Raw genomic sequence first — 16,196 nt, 5'->3', positions numbered from 1 at the left:
GAGTACATCTCACTCGCACTCAAGAGCATAGATAATGCTGTCGCGCTTACACTTACAGGATAGCTTTAATGCGTCTGGGGGGATGATTGGCCCATGGGGTTGGTCTGGCTGCCTACAAAAGGTATTAAAATAGCTACATGAATGTTATATATAAAAATTGGAAGTTAGAATATAAGTAAAGTGCAGTAATTTTTTTATGCAAATTTAAAGCGTCTGGTGGGAGTTACCGCCCACAAGAGGTGTCTGGCAATATTGGATTATGATTTCTTACAATATTTTGTGAAACATATCCAAAAACCAGCTGTTAGAATTTAAGTAAAGTAAGCTTTATTTTTATGTGCCTTTCTTACATATTACCTGTAAACGGGCCGGCTAATGAAGCTAGCGGGTATGCATAGGTGCTTAAGCATACATTACCCCACATATTTCTCATAATTTTGGGAGTTAGAAAATAAGTAAGGTCTGGGGGGCCTGGGATCTCAGTCTATTAGTACTACTACAAGCAGATGAATTTGCAAGTGGTTTTTTCCTACAAAAACCATTGAGGCCAATGGATTGGCACGGAAGTCCTCAAAGGGTTAACAGTGCATGGTGCACAAATGAGTCTTATCACAGTTAACATGTGAAATTAGTGTACAGAAACTGTCTATAGCTGTAATTGGCTGAAAGTCTATCACTTGTAGGATATGGAAAAATTTCATTTTTGTCTGTCTGTCTGTCACTTGATAATGAAATGACCTATAGACTTGAAATTGTGCATGAACCCTTATATCTTACATGAGGAACACTACTTGATTATGGTGCATGTCACTCCATGGAATTTAGCTAACCGTTAGTGAATATTTTTAACATTAATCTTATGGTTAACCATGATGGCAACGAGAAATTACAGTTGGAGGATAAATAATTTGTCAACAGACTCAGTGTAACCCAACGAATTATAATAATGGAACGCGCACTGGGCCGGAGAAACCGAGCCGAAATCCTGGGCTGCGTTCCGAGTCTGCAGGCGCTGGAAATGGGCAAGAACTACTCCGCCCATATGGCAGGCATTATCGTAATGATCTAACATCACTTTAAAACGCCTTCTATACTTAATACAATTGTTAGATACTACAATTTATTTATTATTACAAATGTTAGTAGCTGCTTTTTACCGTGGATTTTTATTTTTAGTAAAAAAAACGGATTTTGTACAATATCAAAAATAACTGAGATTTTGACTTTTATTTTTCTTACAAAGTCGGAAACAAAGATTACAGGCATTAAAATATTTCCCAGATGAAAAAAAAACAACTTTTTATTGACAGTATTTTATTTCAAAGTAAACTACATAAAATTTACAAACATGACACACTTAATCTACATGTTAGAAAATAAAATTATTTTGACCAATTTTTGCCTTCTAAGTTGGATTTTCTTATAATGTCAAAAGTTTTCTGTTTTTTCGATGTGATGAGATATTTTTTTAAAAAAATAGTAGTTTAGTCACAGTTTTAATTAAAAATAACTCGTGGCTTCCAGTGAATTCGTCAACCTAGTAGTGGTCGCATTTGTTTGAGATAACTAGAGCAAATAATAATATTTTACAATTTTCAATACCGTACATCATCACTTGATCTACTTAATTTACCCTTAGATTTAAAATCAATAAAAAGTTAATGTGTTCTAAGATCAGCATCATTGGCATGGAGTACAGAACTCGGTGAGTTCTTGCCCACTTTAAGCGCCTGCAAATCCACGGATACACTAGTAACGCACAGCTGTGTGCGACCGGAAAACACAACATGTGGCTTATGGGCAATGCGCGTTCCAGTAGTATAGTTCGTTGGTGTAACCATAAGAGATTTTAACATGTGACATATTAACACATGTTGTTGATTCATACAGTCAAAAGAAAAACAATACAATAAAATGTCAATGTTAAAAGTCAGTAACAACTGATTTCAGTGCACTCTTGCAGTTCATTTCCTACCTCACCAGAACTTGTATTATTAAACAAAACCAAACTCAATGGCAAAAATGGAATGTATGATGTCACAAGATATTTCGATAAAGATTTCATTCATACAACTTAAATTTTGCATGAAATTTTTCATTTCTACATAGACAAAAAATTGACTGAGTTTCATTGAAGCCTATAACTCAGTAGGATGACACAATTTTTCATTTTTCTGCTTTGGGGGATGTAAATATTTCCTTCCCTGAATTTCATTGCCTGAATGTTTGCAGAACGTGTCGGCATTGAATTGTGCTATAGACTTGAAATTTTGCATACAACCTCAGAGAAGCCTCTTGTGCAATTGATGTGGTGTACTCCTACCTTGTACATGTACGTAATGTGTTTACTGCGGTTCTATACCGGGAAATCTTGGTTCCTCTTAGCAGTGTGGTGTACAAACGAGTCTACCACAGTCAACATGTTAACATATATCTTTTTCCTATTTAGTAAACATTACATGACTTTTTTTCCGTCATATAGGTATACTTTGTCCTCAGATAGTCATCTGTATTTTCAAAAGGTTATTAAAACAATGTAAAGTATAAATTTATAAAGGTAGGTATTTAGGAACTAGGCACGTAAAATGGGATACTATGGCTTATATATATATATATATATATATATATATATATATATATATATATATATATATATATATATATATAGACTCATGTCTAGAAATTAATCATTCATTCCATAAAACTAGCCAATTGGTATTCCTCATTATCTCTGTTACCAACAAGACATGCCATTGAAAGGTTGAAGATCTATCTCAGTCACTTACTGGCAAGTGGAAGTGTAGAGTGATAGGACAACAATAAATATAGTGGTAGCTAATTCAAAACTTTTAATAAATTTCATTATAAGTTATTTACTTAATTCTAATGATTGTTGTAACTCTTTCAGACTCCTTTCTCCGTGTTTTATCATCATTTTTATTGTAATCTGAAACAAATAATAATTTGTTGTAAAATGTTTTAAACAAAATATAAAAAAAGAATTACATTCTTTAAACATACAGACTGTCAAGAACATTACAAGAAAGACACCAATCCATACTAGTTTGACACTATAGAAGATAGTCAAATGTAAACTAGACTTAGTTACTGCTGCTAGTGTTGAAGTGGATGGCCACACAGGGGTGGTAACATACACCAATACAGCAATATCTGAGAGAGTTTATTCTAACAATTGTACAGTGCATTATTATTATTATTGAGTTTTGTGATATACAAATACCTACAATTCCGAAACCTTTTGAACTTAAGAGTATAAATGTTATTACTTTAACCTTTTTAGTGCGAATATCTAAGAAACTCAGACATTGCAGATTATACATATATTACAACCATCTGATTGTTTCAGACATTTTGTAAAATTATTTTAAAATATATTTACATTGAAAAGTTATGAGTAATTTTATTACAGAATTAAAAGTGCCAGATTTAGGGTACAATAGGTTATAATAAAATATAAATCCAACTATGTTAGTAAGGTTTTAGAATCACAATCTTAATAAAATTGTAAATACGAAAGTGCCTTTGTTTGTTTGTTTTGCTTTCACATGTAAACTATTCAACCGATTATACTGAAATTTTATATGGACATTCTTATGGTGCCTGGGATGAATAGACCTATTCTTATTTGAAAATCCCTCCGGACTACTCCTCACTGGTCTTTAAAGAAGCGATAAATTCCATCTTGGTCTCTTAAGTTGTAAAATTTTAATTAAAAGAACATGTCTAATGTAATCAACTGTTCTGTGTAAACATTGTTTATTATTTTTAGTTTGTTTACATTCATAATAAGTATGTTGTCTAAGAATAACAAATATTTGTAATACCTTTTAAGATTTTAGCGATTAGTTAGGTACTCATCTACCTTACAAAATGCTCTAAAATTTGACACCGAATACTCCCTAAGCAGTAGTCGGCAAGCACTAAGCTAGATGAAAGTTTGCTAGGTTGTGCTTTTGAACTTATGTACCAATTCCTGCTCTAAATGTTCCCAAATATTAACAGTATTTTTCAGTTTATAAAGAAACAAACGCGTAGTGTCATCGTTAATGTACTTTTTTTATTTCATTCAATGCTGGGCTACTGATGTGTGAAAATACTTTTTATTATTCACTTACTAGTGTTTCTAAACTGCATCAAAACAACTATAAAAATATTTACCAAACAACATTTTCCCTGCTTAGTACAGTTAAGAATTTTTGTACTCCCACAATAATTAAGTTATCAATTTTAAATTCTGTAACTTTCTACCAGATAAAATGAGTGATTGAGTGGTATAATCAATGTTGTGGCATTGTCTTTTGTACCATACACCAAACTCAAATTATAAAATCAAACCTAATTTGTGTGTAACGTATTTTTAAATACCAAAATAACTATATTAAAATAGATTACGGTTTGAGAAAATAAAACTACAGAAGAACAAAATAAATATCAATCATTTTCAAAATAAAATAGATTACATTTTTTAAGGAAAAGAGTACAATTTTATGTCTTACACATCCTGTATATGAAAGTTTTGAAGTTGACACATTGCTAAGACAGTTAAATTCTTGAAATATTTTGACCTGGCTGTGCAGAACAAGAAATCTTCAGACATAATTAGCAATTTTGGTTTAACATTTGTTGAGCTTTATTCAGAGAAACTAAAATATTTCAAGAAATAATTAAGCAATGTTATTAAGTGAATTCAACAGGATAACTTTGACAATGGCTAAAAAAGAGTACATCCTTGCCAAAAGTGGAGAACACTGTTGTAGCTTATAGACAGGATGTGTATAAAGATCTGCACAAAAAGGGGTTTTAAAAATTATGTACAATTGGCTATGATTCAATTGTTTTTAGCACCATTTAATTTACCTGTATACCAGGGATTTATATATTTTATCATGTTACATGTCAATCTTTTAATATTACCGTACATCAAATAAGTGGTGTAAAGAAAATACTTTCAAATGTTAAAAGTATTTATTGCATAGTTCCTCAATAAACGTTACTTTATGAAAAGCTGTGTGTTACAAAGTGTTTTATTTGGTGAACTATATTTTTGTAGGGCTACTACCTTTAACATATGTTCATTAATGTTTTATAACAGCTACAATTACATTTTGTATATCTTAATCATTAACGTTTTTATGGCTGTTTCAAGTGCATTGTTGATGATGTACACTTTTTTAAGAACTTCCATGGATTGAAAATATTTTTTTAATGGTACAATTTCAAATAATTGTAGTAATTACTATAAATATTATACTGGTGGTCTTCCTGCCATTAAAAGTACTATGTAGGAATAGATGGTATAATTTAGATCAACAGAATAGATTTTTAATAAAATGGTGTACAGTACACTGTTATGTGCAGACAATATCCTTTGTAATTGTTATTAAAACACTGAAATGGTAACAGTAGTTTGGATATTTGCCAGTGTTATACAATATAAGGATAGAATATACGTTTTGAGGGTTGGAATATAATCTTCTTAAGGTGTCAAAAAATTGTTATACATAATGTTAGGTAAGCACAAATCAATGATTTATGTGGTTAAGCAGGCAGATAGTGCTTTGTGCTTGCTTAACTTAATGTATTAATTTTTTACACATGAAAAAGAAGATAAATTCCAATCCTTGAAACTTAATTTTCTATTGATTCAGATTCAGATTCAGATTCCTTTATTTGTCATTACACATTACAGAATGCAGGACAAGTGTCAACAACAACAACAATAAATTAATAAGTTACAACAATTAATAACAGTCAATAATTAAGAAAGTTTATGTCATAATACTCTTGAACACTGTACAGACATTCATCCAATAAAATATGCTTAATACTATTCTTAAATTTGTTTACAGGCAGCACCTTAAGATGTTGTGGTAAACAATTATACATTTTAATCCCTTGGTAGACGAAACTATTTTGAGTGAGAGTATAACAACACCTCTTTGTCACCAAATGTTGCCTGTATCTTGTGTTGTGTTCATGTACTGAGGTGTAATCCTCAAGAGTAGACAAATTGTTTCTTATGTACATTAAAACAGACAATACATAAATAGATGGCAGGGAAAGAATTCTTGATTTTATAAAGAGAGGTTTACAATGTGTTCTAGCTGATACCCCACATATTAATCTGATGGACCTTTTTTTTTGCAACACAAAAAGTCTCTGAGCTCCATGATAATTGCCCCAGAGGGAAGTGCCATAGGACAATAGGCTGTGAATGTATGCATAATAAACACATAATAAGGTATCTGTGCCTACACTATCTTTCAGTATCCTAAGTACAAATATACCCTTGCTAACACGAGTAGATAAGATGTTTATGTGATTTTCCCATTTTAAATTAGATTGAATATTAATTCCAAGAAATTTTAAACTACTGGTAACATCAAAGTGACTTAAACTAACAGGTAAGTCAACAACCTTCTCCATGTTAATACAAAGCTTGTTAGCAGCGCACCAATCATTTATTACTCTGGTTTGCTGGCTTAAGACTGATCTCATGACTTCAAGGCTCTTTTTTTTAACATACACACCTAAATCATCAGCAAACAGGTAACTACTAGCACCAACAGAACTTAAATTAAAAGGCAGGTCATTTATGTACAAAATAAACAGTGTTGGACCCAAAATTGAGCCCTGTGGTACGCCATGTTTAACATTTAAAGACGGAGAAAATGAACCATTTAGAAACACTGATTGATATCTATTTGTTAAGTAGGATCTAAAAAACTTCACAGTAACATCAGTGAAACCATAAAAAACTAACTTATCAACTAGAATGCTATGTACAACGGTATCAAAAGCTTTTAGACATGTCAAATGATCTAAAGATTGAGCAGTCTTTATTTTCAACTCCATTTAGACAATCATTTATTAATGTTTGAACTGCATCAATGGTACTACGTTTCGCTCTAAAGCCAAACTGTTTAGTAGATAACAGACAGTTTCCTTCTACATATTTTACAAGTTGATTATGCACTAAGGATTCCAGTATTTTAGACACTGCTGGCACAATAGAGATAGGCCTGTAATTTTTTGGTTCATCTTTGGCACCTTTTTTATGAACAGGAATAACCTTGTTTTGTTTTAAAATATTAGGAAAGACACCCTGACTTATAGACTCATTAAACAAATAAGCTAAGACTTCACTAATGTATTTAGCAGCTATCTTAAGAATAGGAGCATTCATTCCATATATATCAAGACATGTACTGTTGCTTAGGCTGCAAATCGCTGTGTACACACTTTCCACAGTGAATTCCTCCAAAGAGAAACTAAAAACATTGTTTTGATTTGAACTGACAGCTCTTAAATACAGATGATAATCACTATTGCTAGGTAGTATATTATTACTAATATTATCAACAGATTCGATAAAAAACTCATTAAAATTTACAGAAGTTAGCCCATTTGGTTTTAGTACAGGCTTTCTATTTACATTAAGTGTTTGATTCACTACATCCCATGCAGCTTTTGTCTTATTTTTAGAGTTATCAATAAGGCTACTGTTATAATTAAATTTAGCTTTTCTTATTTCAGATTTATACATTTTTTTCATCTGGTGGTACTTTCCCCTTATAGTCTCGCAGCCAGTGGAACTGCTAGTCATTAGAAAATACAGCCTATCCAACTCTTGTTTTAATTTAATAAGGCCTACATGGTACCATTTACAGCATACACTTTTCTTTTTATTCAAAATATATTTAAGTGGAATAGATGTATTTAATGCTGATAAAAATAGATCAAAAAATATTTTAAATTTACTATTTACATCACCTTTGGAGCAGTAAACACTAATCCAATTTATTTGGTTTATAAGATTTACAAAATGGACTAATTTAAAACTATTTACAGGTCTAATAATATTACTATGTTTAGACATATTCTCATGAGACTCCAAATAAGCAGTAAACAAAATTGCATTGTGGTCTGATACCGCAGTGTTAATAACTGTAGCAGTCCAACGATCTGGATGAATTGACGTAAGAAGATTGTCTATACAAGAGCCCCCTGAACTGGTTCCACTCGGTCGAGTGATATCACGTACCGTGATGTGCAAGCCAAAATCACTTATAAGGTCACGCAACTGAACAGTGTATTCATCAGAGTTAAGATGTAACATTGTAAGATGTAACAATAGCAGGTGTCCAAAATACCCTGTTATCCTTTCAAATCATAAATAATAATTTTGAAACAGGGTATTAAAAGATTATTAAGATACAATTTTCATAAAATCAGTGTGTGTATGTATAACAATATATTAGATAATTGCACCAATTAAATAAAGTAAAAAAGTTTTTAAATATAACATGTACAAATATATAACTTACTTCCTCTTCCAGATTTTTATTATTTTCAAAATCTTGTCTTGCCCATTTTCTCAGTTCTAACTGACTGTCTCTATCTGGAACTTGTCGAATACTCCGCAGTGTATCTCTATACAGTTTTAGAACTTGTTTTCGTAACATGAACTGTAAACAAATAACACACATTATTATAAATTGATGATACTTTATAGTTGTACCAATAATATTCTTCCAATGTCATGTTCGGGCCACTGTGCTCAGCATTCTAATGCAAGAGAAATAATAAATATTACCCATCATAATTCCGTTACATCACTTGTGTACATTTTTAACTTTTACAAGTGTAACTTTCATATTTACTTTCACCTCATTTTGATCACATGAAAATGTAAACGATGCAAAAATCATCACGTGTTTTATACAAAAACAAATACATATTTGTTTTAAATTTGATAAAATGACTGTACTATACCGTTTGGAGAGAAAAAGTGATTAATGCGCATGCAAAAACCAGGCTCCAAGCACCATGGCTTGCACTCTGCCACTTTTTCTTGTTTTTTTCACTTAGGACAAAAAGCTGAGGAACTTCTTATTGCACTTAGTCCTAAAAGGACCTGTTGTACTTGCTTCAGGAGTGACGGATATTCTGGAAGGGTAAGGTTTGGGTTAGGGGCCACCTCTTGTCAAGACCCCACGAGGAGGGCTCACCTCAGAAGAAGGAAAGCCAGCTCTGTTCCAGCCTTTATAATCAAAGTGGGCAAGGGACAGCAATTCCTCATGTCCAGCACCCTTTGACACTAAGAAACCTGCACCAACTTTAAAAATGATCTTCCACAGTAGACTAGGCTTACCCATCCTATTGCATCCTAATATCCTGACATTAGTGGTTAGTGATGTGCTACTCCTAGACACCATAGAGTTAACAAGATACAAGTGATACTGGTCACTGCTGTACTCAGTGTAGGTTCAACTGGAAGGTATAAGTCAGCCAGAAGTGAACCTTTCATATAGGGCATCATACCAGCTTGGAAATTCTATTTCATCGATTTAAAAAAAAACTAGCTTTCCCACAAAAATCTTTCACACCAGGCACAAGACAATTTTCGAAACGCATAATTTCCTATATTTCAATCTTGGTATACATAAGATGGTATCTACTTGCCAGTATGAGATGGAATAGAAATATACTAGCACTTTTGGCAACCCTTCTTTTGACATTGCGTAGTTACGAAAAACGGAAGGGCCCCAGCTCCACAGAAAATAACTTTCACTCAGACTTTATCTGAATATATAAGATGTAGCTGGAGGTAGATCTATATAAACATTGCATCATACTGTAATGAAATGGAAAACAATTTAAAATATTTGTAGAAATATCTATTTTGGAATATTATGATTAAAAAATAGGTCTTGTGAAAAGATATGATCATTTACATCTGAATTTGTGTGTATATGCATCACTGTCTAAGATGGTGATTACTAGAGAACATGTGGATGGTTTGATTTTAAAGATATTTGACTTTTGAGTGCAGCTTGTAGGCCTACATATCTTCGACCATTTCTCACTTGAAGAGAATTGTTATATTTTTAAAAACTGTCACTAAGGTTAAACTTTTACTACTCATAGCCACTAAGGTGCCTAACAAAATGGCACAAACAGTTTGAGTAAAATACAATTTAAACTTAAACATAACACAGACCAATTGGATCTCTACAATCCAATGTAATTTGGCATATAGTAAGTTTTACATTCCTCAACATTTCTGTTACTGCTTAACACATCTTATTTTGAAATCCAGCAAGCTATAATTTTAACAAATAATGTGTATGTTGAAATAACCCACAAATTTCTCCAATATTATGGAACTTTAAGATATTATTGGATGTATAGCATTAGAAGTCCCATTTAATCATAATTAAAATACTGCACAAATCAACAACCATATAATTTTTTATTATAAAAGTTGTACAAGACTAAATGTAAAACATATGGTAGTTTATAAAAGGGGCTGTAGTTACTTGCAGTAGGTAATTGTTTGTGCTAAACAAACTTTATTGTTAACTTATCCCTTTAACTGCCAGGTTCTCCACAGCCCTATAACAGCCGATTTATTTTAAGAATCATACTAAATAATTAATAGGATTATTTTGATGAATCAACTAATATATACAAATGAAATCATAGGAGAAATAGATTACTATGATAGCATACAAGTTTATGAGTAAATGGAGGTAGTTTTTGGGGAGAGAGATTAAAGAGGTACACCACAGTCAGCACACATGGTTCTCGCCACATTGGTAGAGTTGTGGTTTTGCAATCAAGGCATTGTCCACAAGATGCTCCTTTGTTGTCTGAATAAACAGAAAATTGGATCCACATCCTACTCCTCATTTTCTTCAGAAGAGTCTCATACTGAATGCTGAACTCAGTAAGTAGTTATAGATAATACCGACCCCACATAATTTTGTTTTCACAAAAATATTAATTTAATCTTGAGATTAAAGGGGAAAGCAAACCTAACTTGCGAAGAAAATCATACGAGTAAAGCCTTATAGAGGTATAGCCCATGCAGTAAAGGCCAAATACTTACCAATGTCTGGACTAAAGTAGGCAAGATCTAGAAGACCCCTTTAAATGGCATAATTAGTATGAGTATACAATTAAGATGGGGGATAAAAATGTATGATGGATTTCCTAGAATGTATACATTGAAAACACACTTTAGAAAAACTGTTGTCAAAATCGGACATCTTATATTAAGGGGGAGTTGTGTAAAATGTACACCAAGTAGATTTCATTAAGTTAGTCAACTCGTTATTCGATTGTTTTTATCGAATGTTTCAATTGTTTTTATAAAAATGAATAATTTCGATATTACAATTTTATTTAAGTTCTAATATGACTTTAGTTTTTGTTAATGCTAAAATAAAATAAACTAAAGCTTACATAGGTGGCTAGTCTTAACATAAAGCTCAATATAAGCTAGTCTGACCAGAGCACTCAAACAAAGTCCCTGACACTGTAATAAGCCCACTGTACCAAATGCCGTTTTACCTCCCTCTCAAAAAAGGACTTGTTTTTGTTTTCATACAGTCTGTGAGAGCATTATATAGTTTAATGCCACTAATTAATAAATGACTTTCAAAAGAACTTGTTCTATGGGCAGGAATGGTAATCATATTGGAGTGACGTAGATTGTAACAATGTTGGGGATTGTGAGATTTGAAAAGGTGGAGGTTTTTGTGAACAAATGTCACGCAGTTCAAGATATAAATCTGTAAAATCTATAAAATGTAAGTACAATTACATTTAAATCTTAACAAAAAACAGGAAGTAACTAATTTTTGGAGAATTCCAAAATTGGTGATAACTATAAGATTGAAAGTTCTTGACAAGCGGTTATAGAGATTGAGGAGAATACCAGCAGACTGATTAACAGACTAACTTTGTGATTTTTTTACTGCAGAGAAGTGCACCTATCTGGAGAGAATCCTTTCCTTCATTTGAAAAATCCGGTTGGTAAGTCTAGGCTAAAGTTGGTTTTTGATTCTTTAATGCTACTGTTGGATTGCTATTGCTATTGCAATGTGTTATTCTTGTTGTTAATGTACTATAATTCCTATACGATTATTATATATTGTCCAAGTTTGGTAATATACCAAATCGATTAATATTAACAATTAAATAACGAGTGTGGGCCGCTTATTACTCTCCCCAACTTCATCCTATATTTACCTAAATGTCACATTGATACATAAATAATGTTAAATTGAATAGTATGAAATCTTAACCTAGAACAGGAAACACTCAAAATACTAAGCTAAGCTCAAAAATTGTCCCAACTAGCCCTTATTCAATAAATTTGTTTAAAAAAATCTTGGGATGGGTTTAATGAATTAGTAATTATTGTTTAAAATAACCAGTAGTTAGGCCAATACCTGCTTTAATGTAAGAGCTGGGTATGACGGCTTTCTATACATAATGAACGAACCAATTACCAGAAAACGATAACAAAGCCAGTGCAACACTGCATATAGGCTAATACACTTCTGATTGCCTTGATTCTTAATATAAAATTCTGTTTTATGAATTCAGTTTGTTTATCACGGCAAGAATATTAATTAAACGAATAGTACATAACTGACACTTCAATTTTCCACTCCCTCATTTGTTTGTGAAAGTGCTTCGTGCTTGTTTTGTTAAATATAACCTTAACCTACAAAGTAGGCAGGCACTAACAGTATCAGACGACAGTTGTTTACGTTTTGGGTCGACTGACTGCACTGCGTCACGAGCTCCTCACGCCTGGAATTTAATGGGGTGATCAACCGAGGCGGAGAGAAATAGTGGGGATGGAGGGGCCCCTCCTGCCAACTACAGATAGCCCGTGTATTAGAATAGTGGAATGGGCAGTCCGCGCGTTCTCGCTCTGTACTCATCTGAATTTAATTTAGTTCAGCACCTGGCAAACCTATTAAAATGTATCACTGTATTTTCAAACCCCTTTCCGTAGTTTAGTACAGCATACATATATTTAAATTACATTTTCAAAGCTGGATGTTGCAGGATGCAGCACAATTTAATTATTGCAGGCAATCAATGTGACAAGCCTCTTAAAATGTACCACTGTGTTTTTAGCTTCTACTCTGAATTAAACACATTTCAGTAATTTGGTACAACAACATATATATATATATATATATATATATATATATATATATATATATATATATGTGTGTGTGTGTGTGTGTATATATTACATTTTTAAAGCTGGATGCTGCAGGACTCAGCGCAATTAAATTTATTTCATTAAACCTTGATTTTACAACGTAATTAATGGCAGGCAATTACTCTTGTCTACATACAAATAAACCAATACAACGGAGTATCGAAAGACCCAAAAAGACGTAAGGAAGTCTAATGTAACAAAGTAACCTCGTTACATTCAGTGGCGTAGCTATAAAACAGACAGAGAAATATATTGCTATTGCTATAAGTTAAAATTTGATCGTAATAATTTGAGGTTACTAAAATATGAATACTTAAACAAAGTGTTTCAAATACTAAAGTTCTCAAAAGAAAATACGATAAGATATCAAAGGACATGCCACAGAAAGGAGATATGAGTCAACCAACACTGCAACCCTGCACCTGGCGTAGAAACGCTGGCTTGACTTATCAACTATCCAGCCACTTCCGTTTCATCCCAAATTGGACTGGTCTTCCCTCCAAAATTATAAATAGCTCAGAACTAACAATCAATAATTTTCAGAACGTCTCATCGGACAGTAGCAGTGGTGTGGTGTGTGTACTACACACACACACACACACACACACACACACACACACACACACACACACACACACACACACACACACACACACACACACACACACACAAGTTTCTTTTTTAATACCCTTAGTTTATTACAGCTATTACATAACTCTTATTACAGATTTTGTAGTGTAATTATTAATTTATTTACTACCAATTAAGGACTCCACATTATAATATGTTGCTTTTGCCCTATTAATTTGAATATATTCCAATAGCACAAAAAGATTATGACATTTTATTCGTTGTGCACCATCTCACATTTTGTAAAGTGTCTTTGGAGTTATAAAGAAAGTTCAATATTAATATAATTAATTCGATATAATTTCTATGTTTTGCAGATATGTTCGTGTAAAGTGTCTTTGGAGTTATAAAGAAAGTTCTATATTAATATAATTAATTCGATATAATTTCTATGTTTTGCAGATATGTTCGGATATAAAACGACTCATTAATTCGGATATAAAACGACTCATTAATTCGTAAGATAATAGAAATCAGAACCGTTCCGAACTGAGGTCGCTATCAGCCGCATGTACAGTACAGAGTTTGTCAGGAATTTTCGGGATTTATCGGTACTGCTCGGCTCTGTCCCCACTCTTTCTCTCCGCCTCAGTTGATCACCCCATTAAATTCCAGGCGTGAGGAGCTCGTGCACTGCGTCCGTTCGTTATGCATTTTTTTTCATATTGTCTTGTGGGTGACAATTTTGACGACGCATTACAACAAAAAACCCAATTGAACACTAAACACTTGTATGTACACGTTTGTTTATGCGTTTCCTTTTTTCCTTTATGGAGTTGTAATCAAACAACTCAACCAGACTTTTGCAATATTAAAATTCAATAAATAAACTTAGTGTGTAAGGTAACTTGTTACTATATAAATTTTGTGTACATATTTCATTTTGTTTTCCCTCTTAATACTTCAAATTTCAATTAGGGTGGTTTGAGATATGATGTTACACACTGTTTATTGCATGCACACTGTATGTAGCTAACAAAAGAACAAGCGGGGAAGTATGTTGTATAGAAGAACGAAGCAAAACAGTAGATTCCGTGCCAAAACAGTGATGTGACGCAGGGCCTGAGGCCCTGGATGTGACGAGAAAACTTCAGTTTCTACTGCGCATACAGCAACGACTTCTACCGTGTAGCCTATTGTACGTGAGCTGAAGCTTTTAAATATGTATATTAAGTATAACATACAAAAGAAATAAAAGAACAAGGAAACTTATGTGGTTTTCCTTGACCAGTTAATGCTTGAACACTTAATAACAAAATTACTTTGACTAAATGGAAATGGTTTGCTCATAAAAAATCTCAGCGATCTCCAGATACAGATGACTGACTATCCATTTTATTCAGACATGAAATGCGTGGTGGAAGTGGACGAACTTGATTGGGCTAAAAAGTAGCATTTTCAACATTTTGAAAGTAACTTGTTATCAGACAACTAACTTTTAGAAAATCTGTTGATGGCAATGTTGTAACTAATGGGAAGGTTTTTCTTTTAAAACTGAACTGTACTTTTCTTCCTTGTGCAAGAAAAGCAGCTGCGAGAGGAACCTGTGATAGAGAATTTAACTTAATCAAGCGTTAATATTCCACTTTATATATATATATATATATATATATATATATATATATATATATCAATCACAAAGAGTTTACCTGAAATTAGGTTTAATTAATAAACACAATTGAGCTAGTGCCTAATAAAAAAAAAACTTTTTTTGTTCTCCTTTAAGCCTTAGCTTCAGCTATGTATCTTCGATGTACACTGGTTTATTTTTAAAGTACACACACTGTTTCGTGTCTATATATTATTGGCCCTCCCCGGGATTTGAACTCATGATCTCTCAGTTAGAGAGCCGAGACTATAACCATTAGTCTACGGAGGAGGACAAACATAATCAGAGTTTGTTTTAATTATTGAAGTGAAAACTTCTTTAGGCGCGTTGAGCGTTTTGGTAGAGGGTAAAATCCTCGGTTCGCGTCACCGACATGCTAATGATACTAACCTGCATGAAAAAGTCAGTCTCGCTGTGTTTTTTAACCGTAGACTTGGCCGCGGACTACTAACCTGCATGAAAAAGTCAGTCTCGCTGTGTTAAAACTGTCCCGGCGGAGTATGAAAACAGACTGCGAAAATCAGTGACCTTTACGGCTTCCTCTCGCGATTTAAAAGTGAAGCCAATGTCGTACAATTCTGTAAGATGCATCAAATTAATGCTCTTAATATTGGCAATCTATTGGTTACATTTTTAAATATTAAAAAAATTTCGAAATAATTTTGATTATTGTTTACATTTTACATAGCGTTTACAATGACAAGAAAAAAGTAGTAAGCGAGGATTTTTTTTATTTTTTGGTCAGACAAAATTTGTCAGCGAGAAAGTTGTGTGAAAATAGATGAATATTTTTTTTTGTAATTTATCATTTTTTTATTGGAAGTTTAGTTTAGCCTGTAGTAGCGTATGAAGTGATGAGTGAACGTTTCTGCCGGAACTGTAGTTGGCGCATTGGCTCACTGA

At 32.7% G+C, this 16,196-nt stretch overlaps 1 protein-coding gene across 2 annotated transcripts; it reads right to left on the bottom strand.

The window, feature by feature from the left end:
* Positions 1 to 2,834: 2,834 nt before the first annotated feature.
* Positions 2,835 to 12,519, bottom strand: LOC124372726 (LYR motif-containing protein 2-like). 2 transcript variants are annotated; one of them, XM_046831135.1, is made up of 3 exons: positions 12,264 to 12,519; positions 8,349 to 8,489; positions 2,835 to 2,947 (listed from the first exon to the last, which is right to left on the bottom strand). In XM_046831135.1, exons 1-3 carry the CDS (start codon positions 12,303 to 12,305, stop codon positions 2,870 to 2,872), a joined length of 261 nt encoding a protein of 86 aa, XP_046687091.1. In that variant the 5' UTR covers positions 12,306 to 12,519; the 3' UTR covers positions 2,835 to 2,869. The 2 variants fall into 2 exon arrangements, with proteins under 2 accessions (XP_046687091.1, XP_046687092.1); XM_046831136.1 differs by lacking the exon at positions 12,264 to 12,519 and adding an exon at positions 11,272 to 11,325.
* Positions 12,520 to 16,196: the final 3,677 nt, after the last annotated feature.

Source organism: Homalodisca vitripennis, unplaced genomic scaffold, assembly GCF_021130785.1.
Source record: "Homalodisca vitripennis isolate AUS2020 unplaced genomic scaffold, UT_GWSS_2.1 ScUCBcl_3845;HRSCAF=9622, whole genome shotgun sequence".
Classification (NCBI taxonomy): Eukaryota; Metazoa; Arthropoda; class Insecta; order Hemiptera; family Cicadellidae; genus Homalodisca; species Homalodisca vitripennis.
The sequence above is the reverse complement of the archived record's forward strand: the minus strand, read 5'-3'. Positions and strand labels throughout refer to the sequence as shown.